At 40.1% G+C, this 23620-nt stretch overlaps 1 protein-coding gene across 2 annotated transcripts; it reads left to right on the top strand.

Annotated features, from left to right (window-relative positions):
• The first annotated feature begins 342 nt into the window (after positions 1-342).
• On the top strand, positions 343-18574 carry rab11fip1a (RAB11 family interacting protein 1 (class I) a). Of its 2 annotated transcripts, XM_046871273.1 has the most exons (6): positions 343-879; positions 9991-10424; positions 10562-11402; positions 13797-15470; positions 16284-16395; positions 17217-18574. In XM_046871273.1, the coding sequence occupies exons 1-6, from the start codon at positions 530-532 to the stop codon at positions 17403-17405; spliced, it is 3600 nt and encodes a 1199-aa protein (XP_046727229.1). In that variant the 5' UTR covers positions 343-529; the 3' UTR covers positions 17406-18574. The 2 variants fall into 2 exon arrangements, with proteins under 2 accessions (XP_046727229.1, XP_046727230.1); XM_046871274.1 differs by lacking the exon at positions 13797-15470 and having other exon boundaries at positions 381-879.
• The last annotated feature ends 5046 nt before the right edge of the window (positions 18575-23620 follow it).

Here is a 23620-nt window from a genome sequence, read left to right as displayed (position 1 = left end):
CTCCCAGAAGTGTTTTGTTAGCCTTCCCACGCTCAATTGAGCCGAATCAGATTCACACTGGAATCGACTCTTGTTTGAAAACGCAGAACCGACTCCTTTCAAGTATCGACTCTCAGCACTTCTAGTAGACTCGATGGTTATTAGAATCTTTGCTAGCTCCCTATTACAACATTACAATATTATACAAAAAATATGCAAAAAAGGGTTTGCGGCGTAATTATAAAGTATAATTTAAAGGATTTCCGGGTTTAATAAGCAGGATCCTGTATAGTTAAATAAAAAAACGGGCCAGAAATGCGAGGCTTAAATAAGATTCGTACCCGGTGGGGGCGTGGCTTATGTGCGTGGTGTGGGCGTGGCTTCTCTGTGTGTTGATAATAGCAACCGCGCGGAGTCTAGTAACAAGTTTATGAGGAAGATCACCGTGACTCGAGCTTCTGTTTGGAGTAGGAGGGAAAATCCTAAAAAAAGTTAGCTCGGTAAAAATATGCATTTTAGTGTTTAGAAAAAGAATTCCGTGTTGTGGAGGATGTCTTTAGCCGAGCAGAGCCAGCAGTGGTACCCCACCAGCGTCCAGGTGACGGTGCTTCAGGCGCGTAACTTGCGGGTCAAAGGCAAGAACGGGACGAATGACGCGTACGCCATCATCCAGGTGGCTAAGGACAAGTTTTCCACCGCGGTCGCGGAGAAGTGCGTGGAGCCCGTATGGAAGGAAGAAGCCACCTTCGACCTGCCGCTCTTCCACCGAGGCAACGCCGACCGCTGCACCCTGTACATCATAGTGATGCACCGCGCCCTGGTGGGCATGGACAAGCTGCTAGGCCAGGCCGTCATCAACCTGCTGGACGCGCACGAGGACAAGGCCTGGAAAAAGACCAAGTAAGTCCCTGGTGACCTCTGGGGGACACCAAGATAGTGTAGAGAACTTTCAAACCAACCAACCAACCAACTCCTTGAAATCCCAGATTGTTTAGATCAGGAGTTGATCACATTCAGTCTTCTTTCATCCATTCTAGAATCCAGCTGTTCGAGTTTTCATACAGATGTTTGCAGGAGTGTTATAAAATGGACCCCAAACCTTATTTAAAAAAAAAAATTAGAAATAACTTAACATGAAGCAAACACACACTATGTAATGTAATTAACAGCTGATAGTTTGTAATGGTATTTGTACTGGAAACCATTAGAAATACTGCAGTGTTTTTTTACACTTGCTTGTTGTCTTCTTTCATATATCCTAGAGACCAGATTTAGGTGTTTTTTTTTCATACGGATGATTTGGGGGGTTGGTTAGACCCAAAATCTTTAAAAACTTGATGAAAACTTCCTTGGAGTGCAGCACTATTCAGAAACGATTTTGTTTGTAATCGTATTCAGGCTCTGATTTACTGCAGGTGATATCTTTAGGTTTAACAAACAACCAATCAAGTCGTTTTAAATACCAGATTGTTTAGATCAGTGGGCAGGTGTGGATCAGCTTCAGTCGTCTTTCATCTAGAAACCAGCTGTATGTTTTTGTTCCATACAGATGTTCTGAGGGAAAAGTGGATTGAATCGACTCAAAACTTGACTTGGAAAAAGATGAAAAAGTAGAGTATAATCTAAACCAAGCGATTTGATTGGCTGCTTTAAGTTGCGTCTAGGAGTGAACAAGAGTGTGTGTTGGGGCGAGTGAGTTGTGTGATAGGCATCCCATCCCCAGATATTGAGTTTATAGGTGCGAGTTGTGAGTATAAAATCAGTAAACTACTAGATGCAGTTTTATATATTCACTACTTCTGTTTTCCTACTTGTCAGGGCCAAGTGACGATCTGCACATGTGGTATGAGATGACGCACTCAAGCAGGACTTTTGTCTCGTTTCGCTGCTTTTTTCACAATCCGTATTTCTAACACAACCGATTCGATTCCCTAGTCAAGAGCTACGCTTGAGGATCTGTGTTATAAAAATCAGCACAGGCAGTAGTTTTGTCATTCCTTTCCAGCCTAATTTGTTGACAGATTAATCATTAGCTCGAAGCCTGTTCCAGGTGTGTTGGCAGTACGGAAAACTTGAAACTCTGCAGGACGGTTGAGAAACCTTGGACAAGGGTGGGCCAATCAGTAGCCCAGGCACCAGAGAGAAAAACACATTGCATGTCCAGGTTATTGTTGTTTGGAAGTCATAGTTGCCAGGCAGTAGGTTATTAAAAAGATTGGGAGGAAAAACTACGCAGAACTAAACGCGAGAACTAAACCTATTTAGTGCATTTAATTGCCATATTACATCAAAAAGCAAATACAAATATATGTATAAAAATATACAAAAATCTCTCAAATTACTAAAAATAAAAAAGTTAACCACACTTTACTGTGTTTTCTTTGTTTTAGTTTGAAATGATCCCAAACTTTGGAAACTTTCAGTCGTTTTCTTTGGCGTGAATCTTCTGCTCGCCTCTCGCTGTTTTCTCCCCGTTCCTCCATTTTCCATTCTGCAGCTTCTTCTGTGTTTACCCATCCAGAGCAGACCAGAGTTTAGCGGGTGGTGCGTCAGTAAAAATGGTCCGTGGGGAAACACAGTGCTCCGGGTGTAATTAAATGGACTAAACGAAGCATCGAAGCAAATCATTCACCTCAATGCTTTTATACTCGAGTTACTAAAGTTCATACCATTTTCTCCAAATTCCACCACCTCCTCAACCACTCACATGAAGGCTGCGATGTGATTGGCTCATGGTAGATTAGTGCTTACTAGGTGGATTAATTAGTGTGCACTGGTGATATTTTCTGAATCAGGATCTTCTAGGTCAATAATATGAAGTGTGAAGCTGTGATGTAATTTTCTTGCTGTAGGTAAATACATGTAATAGCAAGACTTGGTGAATATCTTGTGTGTGTATGTGAGAACAGAACACCACGCTTTTTAGCCTAGTCATTTAGAAAACTGAAACACTAGGACTTGGCAAGACTGGAGCCTCTACATGCATTTTTAGTTTAGTCTGTGTTGTTTTGCTCAATTTCTACAGGTCTATATTGTTCTGCGAATGGCAGGAATTTTATGTAGTCCCTCCCGACCATTACGCTGTTTTTTTAATTTCCCAGGTATCATATGTTCTTCATGTTTTCATGTAGTCTCATTCTGATTGTCTATTTGTAATTTTCCAGTGTGAGTTTCTATGTTTAGCATCACATATTGACCTAAGATAAAACCACACAAATATGCTACTGGGTTGTTATTGAGGGCCACATTCCGGTGGTTGAGCGATCATCACGGCTAACCCGTGTCCAAATCCTTTCAACCTAATTCATGCATGTGGGAACTCGGAAGTCGCTGCAATATTGTTACTTATTCTGGTAAATTAAATGTAAAAAATCCCGCTTTAGTGATTTATTCTGCTGCGGTTGCGGATCGCCAATCAAGGCTCTTGGCTACCGAATCGGAAGGTTGAAAGTTCAAATCAAGGCTGCCGCAGTGGTCTGCCAGGCCTTTAACTCTGCACTGCTGAGTCAAAGCATGTAAATAAATGTAAATGCGAAATACGTTAATGCAGAGTTCAGCATTTTGACAAGAAAAGCACTGGGAACGTTCAACAGAGGGAGGAGCGAACACCATTTTATTGCCAATATCACTTTGTCTGTTTAATTATCTTAATTGCCCCAGGTCCTGCTCTGCTGCCTGGAGGTCTTGGCTGGGAGCCATCATCCAGTTTGTCTTTATTTGCAAAACACAAACAAGGCACAATCCAGTTATAGGTAGCATACACTTTGAGGTAAAAACACATTGTGTACTTTATGAGGTCACCTGTCCGTTCATCTGTTTCAATGCACTATGTATGATTACATATAGAAAGTACACTTAGTTCATCTACTATCACTTTTTAAGCTTATTCCATCAGGCTTCCAAGCAGCCTAATATGAGACTGGACAGTACATTGGAGCTTTTAATTGCCTGATGGTTTGTTTTAATGCATTTGTTACAAATTTTTAGACACTATCGTCCTAAGCTTGTTTGGTATTCAAGTGCCAAAACTATTGAATGTAAGTTTTGAAGCAATGCGAAAAAGTATACAATGAAGAAATAAATTAGAAAGCAAACCAAAACATTGAATAAACATCTTTACGCTCTGTAACTTCTCATGTGGACGTGGCTTAACAGTGATTTACTCTCATTGCCTGGTGGGATGAACAGCTCATAGAAGCAGAGTTTTTTTTTTTTTTTTGTGTATTAGTTTGTAGTTAATATTTGAGGTAATGATGATTTTACACCCCTCATTGTTTAATGTATGAATCTCTCCAGAATCTGCATTGTTAAATTCTGAAAGCTGTTTGTTTATTGGTTCATTCGATCAGATTATCCAAACTTAATTTAATGATAATCTAATATGTTACCTCAGGAAATTACAGAAGTGTTACCTCAGAGAACAAATAATGCTGTTTGTGTAAACCCCATTTTCAGTTGCTTTTATTTGCAGGTTGTTTTCCTGTTTTATTTTGTACACTTTTTGTTTGAGAAAAGTAAAATTCAATACTTCTGGCACAACTATAATGCCACAGTTTAGACGAGTCTGATGAGGATGGTGAATTTACAGGCTGAACCTTTTGTCCAACACTCTCTAATTTCACATAATAAATATTTTAAGAAGCTACCATGAGTAATATGAGAGAATTTTAATGACAACAGTCTTCTACAGAATCACACCCAAACACGAGAAGTTGTTTTTTCACACGTGTCTCTTGCTACAGGGAACATAATTCGCCTTCCAGTCTAGGGTTGGAAATCAGGCGTGTACTTTCTTTGGGTTGGTCACCATTCATCTGTTTTTGTTCTCGGCCTATCCCTCTTGATCCCCTCGCGTGATGTGTCACAGGTGCTGCTAACCGGCTTCCTGGTTACATTCAAATTTGCTCGATGAGCTCAGCGAGGAACTCGGGGCTTATCTCAGTTTCAGGTAATCAGGATATAGAAGGGGAAAAGAAAATCAATAAATAGACCAACTTCCATTCTCGGTGGTTAAAGTGCACACTAGAGGCAGTGTCATCATCTGTTTGCACTCCAGGCAAAACACACACACACACACACACACACACACACACACACACACACACACACACACACACACGTCCTAATAAGCCACATGAAACTGGAAGCTGTAAGTAGTCAAGGTCAGGGCATGTAGTGGGTGAAAAATAATTGAGAAATCCCAGGCTTTGTGTTCTTTGTTCTTTAATATTTAATACTTATTCATAAATTTCATCTTTTAGACCTGATTTTTTTGTAGTAAGATAATGATTAATGGCTCATTGTCAACCAAGAACATTTTCAAAACCTGTATAAGCATTTCCAATTTTCTTTTGGTTACTGGCAACGTTTTTTTATCGCTACATATTTTACATATGTTATACCAGTGTTATTAAATTCTCTATTCTGATTGGTTGCAGTGGCTGTAATTCCGGTAGATATTTAAATCACAGGTTTATATCACTGTGCTTGTTCTGTTGCGACATATGTTATTGTTTCTATAGTAAAAACTTGTTCCCAGGGACAATAGACACACTATATATTGTGAGGATTAATGGAGTATAAATGTGTGATGCCTTCTGTAGATCTATGGAAAGAGTTTCCAGTGTCAGCACATTAAGTTTCCTGAGGACAGGCTTCAGGGTTGTGGGCCTGTCCAGTTTCTGATTAAACTGCTTTTCCATGTAACTTGAACTTCTCTTGGAGAGAGAGAAAAAAGAGGCTGTTGAAGGGAACACATTCCTTTGTTTGGTGGATATTTCACAATGTTTAACTGGGATTTATTAAAAAGTGTTTCTATAAAAAATAATCTGTAATCAATGTATATTCGATAGTGAATCGATTTTAATATGCCGATTCTGCGCTTTAAGAGAAATGAACTGCTTTATGGTGCACTGTTTTTGGAAAAGATGATCTCAGATGATATGATTTGTGTCGGGCTGCATAAAACTACCTCATAGTTTGTTTGGGTTTTTTCCCTCTAGAACAGCGTTCCCCAAATTGTTTCATTTCTTAATCCTTTAATGTTGAGTTTAATAGAAAATGGTCACGTTCTTTGTGTTTTGAGGCCTAAGTTCAGTTTGCTATTTTAATCTATTCTATTTGTACAATTTCCACTAACTGGCTACAAAAATATTTTTGTCCCAGTCACAGGACTCTCTGAGAATGTTAGTGTGTGTGTGTATTCATGGACCTGGTTCTATTTTTTTTGACATTTTATAACATTCTCGTGCGTCAGTCCTGATAAGAAATAGGCCAACATTAATACCGACATTAAAGCCATTTCACCTCCACATTCCATCCACAAGAGACTTTGAATATGGTCTGATTTCCCTGCAGGTTTGTGAGTGGGGTAAAAAAGGACTCTTGTACGTCTGCGGTTAATTGATTTGTTGGAAAAAAGCCAACTCATTGTACAAGCCTGCACCCACTTCCCCATGAGAGAGAGAAGTTGAGCTCCGTGTTGAAGCATAACGCAACAATGTCTCTCACCTGAAAGTCTCGCACTCTGCCTCTATGCAAACTGAGAAGTTAGAGGCGTTTCCCCTTATTTGCCTTTCGAGGTCAATGTGTTTTTGTTCAGATGTCCTTGTGAGGAAGAACCCGTCTTTCTGCATGATGTTCACTGGAATTCCGAGCGACGTTTCGTTTGTTAAAAATAGCCAAGGATTTGGGCTAATTGTGAACACACGCTCAATTATGCTGATGCATTATGGGTGGAGTTAGGCTTTTCAAATAGAGCTTGACATTTTAGAATCCCTCGGGGTCACGCCCATGTTAAATGCCAAGGATGAAATTCTGCGTTGCAAGTAATAGTTTGTCATATAGGGTTTTTAAAAGGTGTGTTTACTTTAGAATTGGATAGAATTAGCTTCTGTTGTGCTTTTTGTACAGGTTTAATATCAGATCTTTTATTATACTTTATCGTTATCATTTTGAGCGAATTTATTGGTTCAGAGTTCACTTTGGTTTGCAGTTGCTTTTTTCCTCACACACATACACACAGTATTGAATTCTGCTTGTCCTTTATCTCGGCACTTGTTGGTGTCGAGTTACTGTGTCCCACTTCACTGTAATGTTGATCTGGGAGCATTAGCTGATGCCACCATGCCCCTTTGTTTCTATTGAAGAAATAGCCTGAAGGTTTTCCAAACAAAAACTATGTACTGCTTTTGTAGCATATACTTGATCATCCTGGACAAGTCCAAGAGCAGTTACAGAATTTTGTCCTTTTTTTATTTGATTTTTTTTATGTAACATATATAAGCTATAAAGCGTTTATATCTCAGCGAGAGATTCAACAAAATCATCTCCTGTTATGTTCCCAACATCTTTTATTGTACTAATATTGGGACGTGGAAGATCGTCGAGACTAGACTGAAAAGGCTGAGGCATTTCATAATCATAATCTTAAAAAAACGCATTTAAATGTATTTGCCTTAATATAGATTTGCAAGACCAGTAGAAATTGTACAGTTCATCTGAAAATGCATCTGACTCGAACAGGCCACAGCTTTCTTCAAGTACACCACGAGTCCAAAGCCCAGAAGTGTACAGTTACGCCGCACTCTGAAATCCTTCACGCTCTGAATAATTAATTTAGCTTTTTCTTGCTCGAAGAAAGGGTTGAATTTAAACCTGTTTGCTGACTTTTCTTTAATCCTGTTCTGCTTTTAAATCGTGCTTGACACACTTCTGCTAAATACGTTGCTAAATACTGTATTACACACACCCTCGTTGAGAAACCCAAGACCTCCATTATTAAAATGGGAACAAAAAAAAAAGGCTGAGCAGACTGGATGAACGGGTTTGGAGGTTAAAGATCCCGGAGTGTTTTCTGTGTAAACATGGACGTGCGTGTGGAGAGGACACGGACCAGTATGAAGCCGTGAAATCCTGGTTTCTGTTAACCCTTTTGTCTTGGGTTACATCTGTCCCTACATCCACCTTATATAAATGAAATGGGCTCAGGCTCGTTCCCAAAGTAGTATCAATTTCAAAACCATGCACATCCTTAAATGGCGGTAGGCTGTTTTTCTTGGCTTGTTTGGATCAGCCTGATAAGGCGCTTAAAATAATGTGTTGTTTTTTCTGCCCTCCCCAGAAATATCTGAGCTCTGGGTTCCCATTTCCTGGAGCCATTATTAAAAACGTTTGGCTTCCATCTTAAATTCTCCAGTGTAGAAAGCAAGAACATATTGCTCTCACTCAAGAAACCGACCTCAAGGTACCTCATGGTGCCCTTACTTTCTTTAGCACGAGTGGAATACCCCTTGCGCAAGGTTGGCAGGTGGTTGGTTCCATGTGTAAAGTTACCAGAGATAAGCTCTTTTTATCTCGGATATCTTGGCCATTTCTTCTAAAGCCGATTTGTTGAAAGTAGATCTGAGGAATGTGGCGGTTTCCTAAATAAGCACACAAGATTATGATCTCCTACGACTTTATGGAAGGCGCATGTCCTCAGGGACGCTGGCTTGTTTCTACTGTCTACATCGTGTCATGCACTGGTGCTTCTATGTCTTATTTGAACTTTCATTAACCTCCACCATCCTACTCTAATCCCTGCTGGGTCTGTTCTTTTTAACTAGATTTTGAGGTTCACTCGGACGATTTGCCTGGAAAGCAGATTTGATTGGTCATCCGAGCTTATCTCGCCGGGAACCGCCTTATCGAAGTCCAAACATCTCCAGTGCCAGGGTTTCTAGCTCTCTTATAGAGAAACCAAGAGAAAGAATGCAGCAAAACACTTCACTCAAACTGGTTCTCACCGAGTAGATCATTTATTATTTTTTATAAGTCTTCATCTTAGTGTCCACCTTCGTGTCCCAAAGAATCAAATCTAATTTGTTTGTAGTGGCATTTGTGTTCATGTCTACATTGGTTTTGTTGCATCAACGACAAAAGGCTTATACACGCCATATAATCGGAGTAATGGATTTAGTTGGCGGCGCAGATTGAAATGCAGTGAAATGATTTTAATTGGTTCATGTGTTCGAATACATTGTTCTGCATCAGATTAGACCTTTCTGGATTTGATTGTGGTATTGATTACATGCTTGTCTCTAGAAAATGTTAAGTAAGTAATAGCTCCTGCAAATATATAGACCTCAGACTTTCAGTTGTGGTCCAGAGCTTTAATGTATATTTAGAAGCTTCTGCCAATGGTTGCAATTAATTACTAAAGATTTACATAAGTACCAGAAGTGCTTTGTCATCATTTTATGTTCACATTATTGTTTATTCTCTTGTTGTACCACATAGACTTTATACATAGACTTTATATGGTCAACGCTATATCAGGGGTCCCGAAATTACGGCCTGTGGGCAGAATATGGCCAAGTTTGGAACGGCTCTCTGAACAATGCCACAGACATATTTTGAAAATGAAACATGTCTGGAAAAGAAACACCATGGTGGTAACAGTGGATCGGCTTTAGCCATGAGTCAGTCTGTGTGCTGAATCATACCAGTGGTGGTACCATCAGCACGGACTTATTGCTCGTAAATATAAAAAAGGGCCTACTCTGAAAACATAACCTTCACAGTACAGTGAAATCTTGCACACGACCGTTCCTTGGAATGTTGTATCCGTTCCCTCCCTTCGTGTTCAGCTTGTTTGGCCTGACCGCGGGAGTCTCCGTGTGGCTTTCCAGCATTGCTGTATCTCGTCACTGTATGGTTGAAGTGTTTATCACAGCTGTGTGTGGGTGGATAAAGGCATGTTATTATACCCTCTCCCGAACAAACCTATCTGCTAGTCGAGCACAATACAGGCTGATTCCTATGCCGAAAACAGAAAGCGAGTGCTGATAAAGCACAAACATGTAATTGTCTCTCCGCCCCGTCCACTGGCCTTTCATGACCTTTGATTTGTTAGAACATTCAGCAACTTTTAAGTCGTTACGAATAATAGACTACAAATACACTGAAAATGGCTGTAAATATACTCTGCGATATACTGAGGTAAAATGCAACCTTTCCTGTATTTTTCAGTTGGTACAAGCTGTTCGATAAGAACGGTAAGGCAGACAAGGAGAGAGGCGAGGTTCTACTGGACATCCAGTTCATGAGGAACAACATGACAGCCAGCATGTTCGATCTGTCCATGACCGACAAGCCCAGGTCCCGTTTTTCCAAGCTCAAAGACAAGGTCCGGGGCAAGAAGAAGGACGGGCTCTCTGACTCCGCTTCCGCCATTGTTCCTGCCTCTGTTAATCAGGTCCTCACAGACAGCGAGGGGGAAGGAGAGGAAAGAACAGACTCTCCAAAATTGAAGAAGTCTTCTAAATTTAAGTCTCTTTTTGGATCAAAGACAAATCTCCACAGAGGCGTGTCCCAATCCATGTCTACCCTTGGCACGCTGCCTGAGAAGAACAGCTCGCTGAGCAGCAGCCGATCCTCGGGCCTCAATGAAGAATCTGGTGAAGGTAAAGATTAAAAACGATATTTATTTTGCCCTAATTTATGCCCTTATTGCATGATTAAGGTATTTGTGTTGCTCTATTCGTAATACAAGGTGTTCGGGTGTTTCATTAATTCATTTTTGTCCTGTTCTCTCACGCAGGCAAAACCAAGTTTAAATTACTGGGCCACAAAAGAAACAGTAGCACTGACAGCAAAATATCTTTAGGCCCCTTCTCCCTGCTGAATCGCTCCAAACAGAGCACTCCTGACCAAAGCAACCTGTGTATCAACGGCACTCATGTGTACGCTGAGGATCAAGAGAACAAGGCAATTTCCGGTTCCTCCCTCAGCCTGAGTGGCTCTGGCAAGGGTTCCATAGAAGACCTCCGGAAATACCACGAGCGAAATGCATCTGCGGGCTCCACTGACTCGTTTAAGGGCCTCAGTATTCCTACCTACAAACCTGACTCGGAGAGGGAATTCCAAGTCCAACAACGCCCTCAAGAGGACGAAGATAAGAAGCACAAGAAAACAGAAGGACGCCTGCAGGAGCTTTTGGATGAGCAGGAGAGAAGGAAGCAGCAAGAGCAAGACGAAAGGCGGCGGAAACTGGAGGAAGACGAAGGGAAGATGCAAAAGGAACGAGAGCGGAAGCGGCAGGAGGAGGAGGAGCAGCAAAGGAAGAGGCGTGAAGAAGAGGCGAGGAAAGCAGAGGAGCAGAAACGCCAAGAGGAGTCCAGAGTCACCGAGAGACTCAGTTCTCTTTTCGGCCTAGGGCGGAAGAAAGAGGAGCCAATTTCTCCAGCTGCAGAGAGTCCCAAACAAACGGAAGTATTAGCCTCCTTAAACCCGTTTGAAGAAATTCCACTTGGCTCAGACAACCTAAATCCTTCTATAGAGGAGAAACCAGCAGACCCACAGGGGGGAACTGCCTTCACTCCGATGCCACCCTCCAGCGGCTTTCCAGCTCGTACAGCCAAGGTTTCTGCGGTCAAGCCGAGGTGAGGGTTTTTTTTCCTTTTAATCCCAGTAGTAGCCTACATTTAGCAATTTGCCATGTTCTTTAAGACGCCATACACCGTACATCTTTCTCCAATTAATGCAAAGTAAAAGGTAAGTCTACCATTCAGTCTGCAGCTTGTATAAGACCCTATCTCAGTTAAAACATCGGTCATTATACTGTAAAAAAAAAAAAACTAAAACTCTCAAGCACTTCAAACCCCTGCAATTCTAGACTTCTGTTCAACAGATGGAAGGAACATGACTTAAAAAGAACCATGTTTTTGAGTACATCCTGACCTCAGTCACCGGAGACCGGATTAAATACATTGTTTCATGCTTAAATGGTTTAGAAGATCAGATTAAGTTTGTCGTCGTCTTCTTTCTGCTTTTCACATTAGGGGTCGCCACAACGGATCATACGTCTTTATACCCCACTGTCCTCTACATCTGCCTCTTTCAAACCAACTACCTTCATGTATTTCCTCAACACATCCATAAACCTCCTCTTTGGTCTTCCTCTTTTCCTCCTACCTGGTGGCTCCATCCTTAGCATTCTCCTACTGATATAACTCATGTCCCTCCTCTGCACATGTCCAAACCATCTCAATCTCACCTCCCTCACCTTGTCTCCAAAACGTCCTACATGTGCCGTCCCTCTAATAAACTAATTTCTAATCCTGTCCATCGTCGTCACTCCAAACAAAAATTTCAACATCTTCAGCTCTGCTTCCTCCAGCTCCACCTCCTATTTTGTACTCAATGCCACTGTCTTTAAACCAGACAACATCGCAGGTCTCACCACAGTACTATAAACTTTCCCTTTCACTCTCGCAGATACCCTTCTATCACAAATCACTCCTGCTATCACTCTTTACACTGTTGACCCCAGGTACCTAAACTCCTCCACCTTCTCCACCTCTTTTTCCTGCAACCACACCACTCCACTGCCCTCCCTCTCATTTACACACATGTACTCTGTCTTACTCCTATTGACTTTTATTCCCCTTTTCTCCAGCGCATACCTCCACCTATCCAGGCTGTTTTAGTTACTGACCGGCAAAAACATTTCTAAGAATTGAAATTGCCTCTAGAAATTCTCTTTATTATATATTATGTTTAATATGCTAGTGATACTTGATCTTTGTATTCAGTGCTCTAATTTCAGACAGACTGCCAGACTTTTATATCAGAAGCAATCAGAGGAAAATTTAGCGCAATTTAATATACAAAATGACGTTACCTTCTTCAGTGCTTTTTTTTCTTGTCGGGCTTCAGATTGTTCATAACAGAAGTTTCTGTCGAATAAATTTCCAGGAACGGTATATGAACTTCCAGGCTAAGGCAAGCTACATGCTATTTGAGTCTTGACTTCCATGTGCCCTACTGGCTCCTCTTGCTGAATGTAAACCTTTTTCTTTTTTGGTACCGAGTTCTCTAGTTCCATGCTCTAGACCCCCCCTCCCCCCAACACCAAAATCTCCCCACACGTACAACGAAAAGGATTGCATTTTCTTTCATGTGGCATGAGTCAAACCTATAGGACCAGTTTGGTAATGATGCTCTGATTGGTCAGCGGCGAGGGAATGTGGTTTGGTAGGTCAGCTGAGGAGCTTAGGTATGGAGAAGAACAGGTTGTGGATGAGCAGCGTGATTTCACCGACTGCATTGAACACATTGCATGCTTTTTTCAAAGTTCTACTTATTTTTTTACTTGAAGACATCTCTGCTTTGAGGACATACAGATGAATTTAAAAACAAATTTCTTTCATTGGTGAGTAGTTTTGCTGTTGTAGTAGAGTGTGCTTGTTAAGACGAATGGGATAAATCCTGGGTCACAGGTTTCCTGGAACTGTGATTTTATAGGTCATATAGTGTATAAACAGACCTAGTGTATGTTTTTATCTTTAATAAGCAATACGTCTCTAATAGCGTATATTCTTTTGATTGTCCTCTACTCAGTAGGTTTAGTCCGGTGATTAAAATCTCTCCAGATGATTAAATAGCTATGATGATTAAAGTCTGTGGTCCCTGACGGTATGCTCTAATGATCATCGATACACAGACACGGACATTCCGAGTCAGCAAAAAAACAATCGTATGCATTACTGTGGAGCTTTGGTATAAAATGTTCTGTTCTTGTGCGCATTGTTTTATTGCTGTCTAGAAATCTTGCAAAAGAAATGACAAGTTTAGGGTTAATTAAGCTTTTTGACAATACTGGTTTGTGAGCAACCCATATTGCACGATTGTTGTACAGAAGATGGCACCATGCAAATAAGAAACTAATCGCATTTTCGGTTCCATGTAGTAGCAAACCCCAGAACCGGGCTAGACTTTAAAGGTTAACTCGTGATCATGGACTGAAATTGTTTTTTGTTCTTGCTCCTTGGCAGATTGACCCTCAGTCAGAAGACTGAAACCGATAATACTGACTCCCCTGCCCCCCCTGTTCCCTCAGACACCCAGAACTCTGTTCCTGCTTCAAATTTTTCCCCTGAAGAGTCACCTAGTGATCCTTTCGAATCTTTCGATATGTTTTCTAACCTCCACTCTTCTATGGCACCTCCGAAACCCCAAAGAACCTTTTCAGATTCGCCTAGAGGCAGCATGGAGAACCTTTCAGGAGTTAATAGCAGCACTAGCTTGTCTGAGGAAAAGAGCAGAGCCCTGCAGCCACCCAGCTATAATTGGGATTCATCCAGAAATGTAAAACACCAGTCACCAGACTCCGAGAAAAGTCAAAGGCCTTCTATTCCTCTTCCTGACTATGAAGCACTTTTTCCCAAGAAGAGACATGGTGTAATGACCGACACCCGTTGGGAACACATCATTGCTGAAGTGAATCAGAGAAAGATGACTCTTCAGGATGAAAAGGAAATGTCTGTAGATGGTCCTGATGAGCCTGTTTCCAATAAAGCTTCGATTTTAAAGGAAAGGAATACATCAAGCTCTGACCCGCATCACAGCGATCGTCAGCTCGTGTCCTCTGCCTCCAAGAAGGGGCAGGCACCTAAACAGCCTCTTGTTCCTCCCAAGCCAGCTAATTTGACCGCATCAAAACGGCAGCTTGAGCCTTTTTCCGAACAAAACCGTTCCCATGAAAGATTAGATTCTCTGCATGGTGGAAAGACCCCAAATTTAATGTCCATTCCTGACCCTGTTCTTAGTCAAATTCCAGAGCCAAAAAAAGAAAAACCAGCCCCCATAGCCAGGAGTATAAAAAAGCCATCCGATCAAAGCAGTGATGATACTACAGTATTGCCTTTAGCCAAGCCTAGGCAAGGAGCTCTAAATAAAGAACCTGCCAGGCAAGTTCAACCAGAGCAAACTGTGCTTGCTTTTGCATCTCCAGCAGGTTCTCAAGAAGAAAGAAAAAGTGGTTCAATGATTCCTAAGAATTCCTGTGAGAATGTGAGCTTTGAGGAAAGAAAGTCTATACCTGTAAATAAATCTGGTAACATACCAAATGAACAAGCATTGGCAAAAAGTGCTTCTCAGAAAAGAGAGACTGAATTCAACCCTTTCCCAAGTGATGAACTAATCCCTAAAGATCCCTGGGCTTTACCACAACAGACCATGGATCAAGATGACCTTTTCACTGGTGGACTGAAAAATCCACAAAAGCCTGAAGAGGAGCGCTTTTCAGATGACTTTGATAACATATTTGGATCTGCTCCATTGAAAAATGATCCATTCTTCGTACCCAAAAATTTCCACGAATCCGTGTCCTCTAAAAATGACACGGATTTGAAAAAATCGCATAACTCTAGGCCTTCATCCGAGAAGGTGTATTCACAGAAGAAAAAACTAGCACCTCCGCCTCCTGGGAAGCCTGTAATAGGACAAGATATTATTGATGGACCAGTCCTTCAAGAGGCTAATGATCATTATGCTGCATCAAAAGCACATTTGGACCCATTTGCATCCCTGTCTTCAGCTAGTCCCGAACTCCAGTCTGGAAGTGTGTCTGGGGGCAAAAGCACACTCTTTGCCAGGGTATTTCCCTCTGAGGTTCAGTCAGGCACTTCACAAAGCAGTGGAGGTGGTGGGGTATTGACCTCTCGCAGGTGAGAATTCCCTACAAATCCCCAACACCACTCTACCAATCATAAAGCAAGTACTACTAACCCTTGGAAACCCCTTTGGCCTTCTTATTTCTGAGGTGCCCCCCTCTCTCTCTCTTTCTTTTTGTGGCTATGATGCTCAAGCTGAAATTTATCGATCATTTATTGCAACTTGTTCAGCAAGACCAAACAGGATTCTTCAATCCAATAAAGATTGGTTTCCAAGACATTAAGCCTAGTTCAGAAACGCATTAATTCCAGAACTAGTCTTAATGTTGCTGATTGTTGCTGGGTTGTCTGCTGTTTCAATTTTGATGGATCTTTCGATTGCACATCTCTATATCTTTAAATAAATCTTTATTCAAAAACCTACTGCCTGTATGATATGGATAATATAATGACATTTTGATTTGAACAAGTACTTTGTATTTTAATCTCTTGGACAAACTTGGTGTGTGTAAAGGTTTCATGTTGGTCTCTTCATGGTGAGAGAATGGTGGTGTTTTTGCTTTTCCTCAGATTACTTTCCTTTATTCCCTACTGTGTCAAACTGTAATTGACTTTAATAATCAAAACAGTTCAATACAATTAATTTTTTTTCCCACTAACCTAACTAAATTTTTTTAAATGTGCAAAACCAGTTCAAACACAAGCTGCACTCTGATGTATGGTTGTAAAAAAAAAAAATAATAATAATAAAATAAAATATTATATATATAATGCATGTATACTTTTTTTTTTTTTTTATATATATATATTTTGGAATTACTGGTGAGAAGTTTTCTACATTTAAATTTAACTTCTGTTTTTTCTTAGACCACATCCAGTGAAACCTATGAGTCCTTATGAAATCCAGTCTCCTGGTACGATTTCCACCGGAAAAGATTTCAAAATTCAAACCATTCGGGAAGTGGCTGAAAAATCAAAGGTTAGTAATTCGTTCTAAATGCTGAAACTGACAACTACAAGTCTTTTTTTGTTTATGCATCAAAATGCATCAAGGTTGCTCAAAATGTACAATTTTACTTGGCAAATTGCACATTGATTTTGACAGGCATTCAGAGCAACCCTGTATTCAGATACTGTATATAAAATAACATTTAAATTAATATCTTAATACCACTTAAAATCTTCTCTTGATATGTCTTGTCCCTTTTGTAAAAAAAAAAAAAAAAAAAAGGTTTCCAGGCTTCTTGGTTGCATTTTTAACCACTTTAGCAGCCATGATTTAGGTTAGAAATGCGCATAAAGCACAAAAAAAGGCTTTGGAGGGCACCCTGTGGCACAGTTCACGAGCAAACATGAGACTCTTCATGCATCTGTTTTACCACGAGACTGAATCGCTCCCGAGTTTCATGGTGAGAGTCGGTGTCTAGGGTTAGACACCCACTAAAAGGGTCTCCCTTAATGTGTCTATTTTAATGGGGTGCCTCATGAAGGAATGCGACTGTTTTTTCTAGAACAGATTTTGCTTGTAGAGAAGGTTTCTGAAGGACTGAGTTGATCTTATTTACGTTGACAAGCCTGTTGTTAATACGGCTCGAGTTCAGTGTTGGCAGTGGGTTACGACAGCAATTTGTTCGAATGGAAAAATGCAGGACTGTGCCAAATCAATAATCCAGTCCACTTCTGCAATCCACCTATTAAAAGCTGGGCCCTTGTGTATCAAATTCCATCTGATGTTTATTGGTAATTTTGAACACTCAAGCCATACCTTAATACACTTCTGATCTCTGTTCCTTTCTCCAGCCTGTAGAGTGTGGCGCCTACACCCAGCTCACTCAGGAAGAGCTGATCACCCTGGTGGTGAAGCAGCAAACCGAGCTATCCAAAAAGGACGAGAAGATCCTTGAGCTGGAAGACTACATTGATAATCTGCTGGTGCGTGTCATCGATGAGAAACCCAGCATCCTTTCGGCCTTGAACTCCAAGGCTTAGGGGAAGAAGTAATTCACCATGACACTACGAAGTGGAATAGAACTGAACGTTGTCTATAACGTAGTTTAAAGAAAATGTGACATGAGCTTCCGAGGAACCAAACCTTCCAAGATGGGGCTTTTGTTCTAGACTTTTTAGCTTGGTTGCACTTCTTCTGACAGATGAAAGAAGATTGGACGACTGTTCCTCTGGACTAATATGTGTTGATCTGTTAATATTAGTCTCAAGTTGAGACCAAAAAGAAGGGGCTATTCATAAAACGGTGACATGAAGGATGAGCAATTTTATGCTGGAATTATTTCTTAATGTGTTTTAATGCTCTACGAGTGAATCTTTAATAATGGACAGAGGAGAAATGTGATTGGATGCTTCATAACATTGCATTCAACTATGGAATCATTCATATTTTATCACTGGTTCGGTGTCTGGAACCAACCCAGTCCAATATCCATGTGATGAAATATGTCTATTATTTGCATTTTCTCGCCCCTCACATCACATGACTAACACTGGAATTTCCCCAGATTATCGTACCTTCACCCCCGACCAAGCTATAGGTTGTACTCGTTCTTGTCAGCTGAAGATTCGTGAAGATTCAGCTGAAGAACGTACACGGAGGAATTTTCCAATTACCGTTGCGTCTTCATTCGTTCTTTAAGATAATATCATTAATCGTTATTTATTGTCTTTGCTGCTGTCTTCAGTCTTAATGCTCATATAAGGAAAGAGAATTTTCCACTATCTACATCTCTAGTGTTAAGATATTTATTTTTCTAACTATATAGTGAAGAAAATTGACTTCATCCTGTACGAATACTCAAATCCTCAGGCCACCGTCTGGTACCATGACCTCATTGCTATATAACACTCAAGTCTATGATTCAGTGTGACCTAATCAGGAGTTGGTTATAGTGGTGTTTCAGCAATTCTTTGATTCTTTCGAGCTCAACCGCAATAAGACGATCATTTATTTTGTATACCTGTGCCTTCTTGTGTCCTTTATGTGTAACAGATTTCTTTCTACACTACATTCCTATGATCAAATATATTTTGGATAAAGTATGTATGATGTTTAATAGATCCTTTTTTATGTTTATTGCATCAACAGTTGATAAATGTACATTTTATTCTGCTCTATAAAAGTGATTAAAATTATTTATACCACATGATTTGGATTCTCAAGCCTGATTGGTCGGGGGTGTCGACAAACTGGTTGTCATTTCAAAGTGTGCATAGAAAATGTAAATAGATAAAAGGATGACACTCAATGTTTTTTTTTTTTTTAAAACGTTTGTCATTTAAAAAAAAAAAACAACAACAACGTCCCTCTCTTATCTATATAGTGATGCAGTCGCACTTTAGACCTGTAGTTTTTCCTGCTCGCTGACTGAAGTGTTGCCAGAGTGGTGGCAACACTGGTGAAAGGTTTTTCCTTCGATTAAACAGCGTTGTAACTGTGCTAACTGCACACTCCGTGACACTGGTGACCGCGGTTCCTGATGACCATCTTGTGCGACAGCAGTTTTTAATTGCTTGAACATGATGTTGTACTTTTTTTTTAATTCATTTATGGTTCTGGAACATACAGTAATCATATGACTGGCGCATATTGGAAAACTTCAGTCCTGATTGTAAAAGGGTGCTGACGCTAAACTCCTTTCGTCGCCTCAGAAATCTGAATTAAACGTTTATTTTTTTAAAATTCATCCACTACACAATGTTCTTCGAACGTCCTACTGTTATAGCAACTGTGATGCATTAGAACTAGCATGTGCGATTCGAGCGAAACTCTATTGCCTGAGCCGCGATTGTTTTTCCGTAATCGGACCAAAGAATTTAAAAGTGCAGTGATGTTACAAAGAGACAAAAGTATTATGTATTGGACAATTGACTTTAAAAGCCATGTGTTTCTTTCTCAAATTGGTACAATACAATTGGAGGCACACAATTGGACAGGATGCATGTGAACAGACACATGAACTAGGAGATATAAACATGTTCCAGCATGACAATGCCCCTCTGCACAAATCCCGCTTCATGAAGATATGGTTTGCATGGGCTGGATTGAATTGGAGCGCTGATTACACCTCAGGCCTGCTCGCCTCACCTACATCAGTACCTGACTTTACTTCAAATCTTCACAAGCACACCCCAAAATCTAGTAGAACATCTTCCCAGAGGAGTAGAGGATATTATAAAAGCGAATGGGACTAAAAGTGGATGTTCTAAAAGCACATAGCATTCGTTTGGTCAGGAGTCTACAAACTTTTGTCATTGTGTATATCTTTCACAGCGGGCTTTTCCTAATCGACAAAACCACTTACACTATTTTACTACATTAGAATGTAATATAAAAACACTAACAAACAACTTACAAGAACATATAACAACAGCAGCAAGAACCTAGAACACCAAAGGTATAAACATGGCAGTAAAAGACTTGGCTACATGGTATAAAAATAGAAATAATACACTACTACTTATTACACAGTTGAAAGATGTTTTTGCTGACATGAACGTCTCGAATGATAAAGCAAGGCAAAGCAAGTCCTACAGGCTTTTCTGCCAGACGCTGTGGGTGTGTTGAACTGTACTTATATTTCTACTTGTTTTTTGATGAACGTTTTTGCATAACAACATTGTAGAAGGTACCAATGTCGCCAGTGTCACGCTAGGGAATGTTGCCTGCTGAGCCTAAAGGTTTCTTGAAGATTTATTACAGAGGGTAACTGAAACATCTCTGAAGCATCCACTAGATGGCGACATTAGTCCATTTACCACAGGCAGTTTCAGCTGTCAGCTGTGATATTCAGTAAGAACAGTGAAACACCTGTATGATGGGGGTTATGGCCATACATTTCCTGCCTGCTGCATTATATAATAGTGTACTTGTATTTCATAGATAGATAGATAGATAGATAGATAGATAGATAGATAGATATGGGTTGTGAGGCTGTTCAATAGGCAGTAAGATGAAACAAAGTGAAGCAAAGAAAGGAGAGAGAGAGAAAGAATGCCAAGGAAATGTTGAGAAAAATGTATGTTAAAAGTTCATTAAGAAAAAGAAGAGAAAAATAAAATGTGCATGTAAAAATCTATACATTTAATCTGTTGGCAGAATCAAACACAGTTGTACACACACACACTTCTCCATAGTGTTGGACACTTTATTGTAGACGCTTTTTTCAGTAAAATATCGGTGTCTCCCTCTAAGGGCACCGTGAAGGACACATACTTGATAAGACAATTTAAAAAAAAAAACACAGTAGAACATAAGACCTGGAATGACATTTTCCAAAATAATTGCCCTCTGAAAGCATCCAGATTCCAGTCAGTGTTGATTAGGCGGGGTCAAGATACTTAACTGACTGTAATGAATTGGTGTTCAATCAGGGTCACTAAGACCTGGTAATTAACATCTGCGGTGCAATTCATTCTCAAGTGATCGTAGCTGGGCCCTACACAGTGAGAAGATTCTCTGCGCAGGATAAAACTATTCAGCGTTTGATTGCACACACGGTTTTTCCAGCTGTGGCATACAATTTGTAATTAGAGTACTAAATTAACGACTTTTTGAATTTGACCTATATTCATAAGTGAGCTCGTATTTGCGTTTCACAGTGTAGCTACGTAGTATTGTGCTCATGAAAAGCGTTCAAGATGTCAATTGTCGGAATTGAAATAATAAATACACATAAAAAACATTTAAGATGAATATTACCATTATCATATCGAGTGTAACGTAATGAAAAGGTATCAGGAAAACATTAGTTTTCTGATTTGACATATTTGGGTAAGATTTATTTGAGTTAAAACTAAAACTAAAACCAATCTTACAAGTACAATTTATTAAAACAAATCCTTCACACATTTTGCAAAAATACTTAAACTGAAATTCTTTATAACAGCAAATGAAGGATCATCTCTATAAATGTCCATTTCTTTGGAAACGTGGGATGGGCAGACGTCTGCATTCATTTGTCTATATGTCAGTCTATATGATCTGCCACAGCAGCAAGATACAATGGCATTTACGACAATTATATTCATTATATAAACCTGCTAAAACCCTAATATATTTAGCTAAAATGGTTAATACTCCTAAACCTAACCTTCCTAATCCTAAACCCTAACCTAGCCCTAACATTAACCCCTGAACCCCAACCATCGTAACCTAGCTCTAACATAATGCTATCATTTAAATCCTAACACCAACCATCCTAAACCTAACCCTCCAAACCCCAACTCTTACTCCCAAATCTCCACCTTCCTAACCATAACCCTGTAGCTCAACCCTAACCTTCCAAACCCTAACCCCAACCCCATAACCTTAACCTGCCCAAATATAACCCTGTAGCCCAACCCTAACCTTCCTAATCTTAACCCAAACCCCATAACCTAAACCTGCCCAAATATAACCCTGTAGCCCAACCCTAACCTTCCTAACCTTAACCCTAACCCCATAAACTAAACCTGCCCAAAATAACCCTGTAGCCCAACCCTAACCTTCCAAATCCCAACCCTAAACACCTAATCTTAACCTGCCCGTAGAACCATAACCCTGTAGCCAAACCCAAACCTTCCAAACCCTAACCCCTAATCTTAACCTTCCTAGCCATAACACTAACTAAACTCCAACATTAACTGCCAAACCTGAACTTTCTCAGCTCCTAATCTAATACTAACATTTAAATCCTAACCCCAAGCATCCTAACCCCCTATATCCCGAAGCTTTCTAACCCTAATCCCTAACCCCAACCCTAACCCTATATACCCAACCTTTTTAACCCTCAACTCATTACCTTATTCCGTAACCCCCATCTCAACTTTAACTCTAACCCCCTAACCCCAGTGGTAAATGTAAATGTACTTTGTTACTGTACTTAAGTAGTTTTTTTCTCGTATCTGTACTTTACTCAAGTATTTCTGTTTGGGGAGACTTTAACTTCACGTTCACTACATTTCAAAGTGAAATATCTTTTCGTAAACTAAGTCGTTCCTTTTTATTTATGAGTAAATAAAAACAACCGGTCAAGCACACAGCAAGCCACCAATCAGGGTAGAGCGCGCGCTAACTTATTTTGATTGGCGCTTGGCATTGTGGGTTAGGCGGCACAGGGGCGTCCACTCATTAATATCATTCCATTAATAGATTGTTGTGCTAAGAATAGCATTAGAGCTTTTTCATGTAAACTGAGTTGATTAAGCAAAGAGACTTAAAAATATAAAAATGATAATACCAACATTAGAGCCATAATAAATCATCGTACTTTGATACTTAAGTACATTTAAATACAAATACTTTTGTACTTTTACTCAAGTGGAAGTTCAAAGGGACACTTTTACTTTTACTGGAGTCATAATTCACCTACTGTATCCCTACTTTTACTCAATTACATGCTTTATGTACTTCATCCACCACTGCCCAACCCTTATTCTCCTAACCCTAACCACAACCCCATCCCCAAACATAACACTAACCCTTCAGTGTCACTTTCAAAATTTCTGAATTCTGGATGATTCAATTTTTTATACTGATTTTTACATTGTAAAAATACAATCATGTACAAATCTGTATCACACAAGCGTAACATAGAGCTGAAACAATAGATTTGTGAACTCACCTGAGTAACTTGTGCGAATGCATTGGAATACAGAATAATAACAGTCTGTTTCTCAAGGTGATCTAGCTATTGAAGACCAAAAGCACTTGTGGACAAGTAGAAATCTCGCAAGTAGAAATGCCATATGTAGCGACACAGTGATAATGCCAGGTCTTAGATGTGTGCTGTGGGAGTGTTTGGAGCCTTGATCGCTTCTCGTAGCACAACTTGGGAAGAGAAACAGGAATAAAAGAAGTATGTGCTGCACTCCTTAAGTACCTCGCTTGAGGAAACACTGGCAATGTTAGAAAAGTAAATTTCCCTCAGCAGCCAAAGAAGATCAAGACAAAAACACAAATTGTGAGACTGTTTAAACGCATATAAAGAAAACTGAAGCAATGGCATATTAAACCCACACAATTTTAAAATCAGTAAACATAGAGGATGAAACATAATTGAAAATATAGAGATGAACAGCTGAGGTTTGAGGTTCCTGCTCTGGGGATCAGCAGTGGCAGTCTCATTGGCACTCTTGAGATTTGAACTTATAATATTTCAATTGCTTTCTCTAAACCTTACCCACCAAACCTCTTAGCAATTTAGCCACTAATG

The sequence above is a fragment of the Silurus meridionalis genome, chromosome 17 (genome assembly GCF_014805685.1).
Source record: "Silurus meridionalis isolate SWU-2019-XX chromosome 17, ASM1480568v1, whole genome shotgun sequence".
Taxonomy (NCBI): domain Eukaryota; kingdom Metazoa; phylum Chordata; class Actinopteri; order Siluriformes; family Siluridae; genus Silurus; species Silurus meridionalis.
The sequence above is the reverse complement of the archived record's forward strand: the minus strand, read 5'-3'. Positions and strand labels throughout refer to the sequence as shown.

What these genes read in the sequence shown, in the direction of transcription:
- rab11fip1a (XM_046871273.1), top strand. Translation starts at nt 530, where the DNA reads ATGTCTTTAGCCGAGCAGAGCCAGCAGTGGTACCCCACCAGCGTCCAG. An exon ending in AAGGCCTGGAAAAAGACCAA is followed by an intron (nt 880 to 9,990) that starts GTAAGTCCCTGG and finishes TGTATTTTTCAG; the next exon opens with TTGGTACAAGCTGTTCGATA. An exon ending in GTTTCTGCGGTCAAGCCGAG is followed by an intron (nt 11,403 to 13,796) that starts GTGAGGGTTTTT and finishes GCTCCTTGGCAG; the next exon opens with ATTGACCCTCAGTCAGAAGA.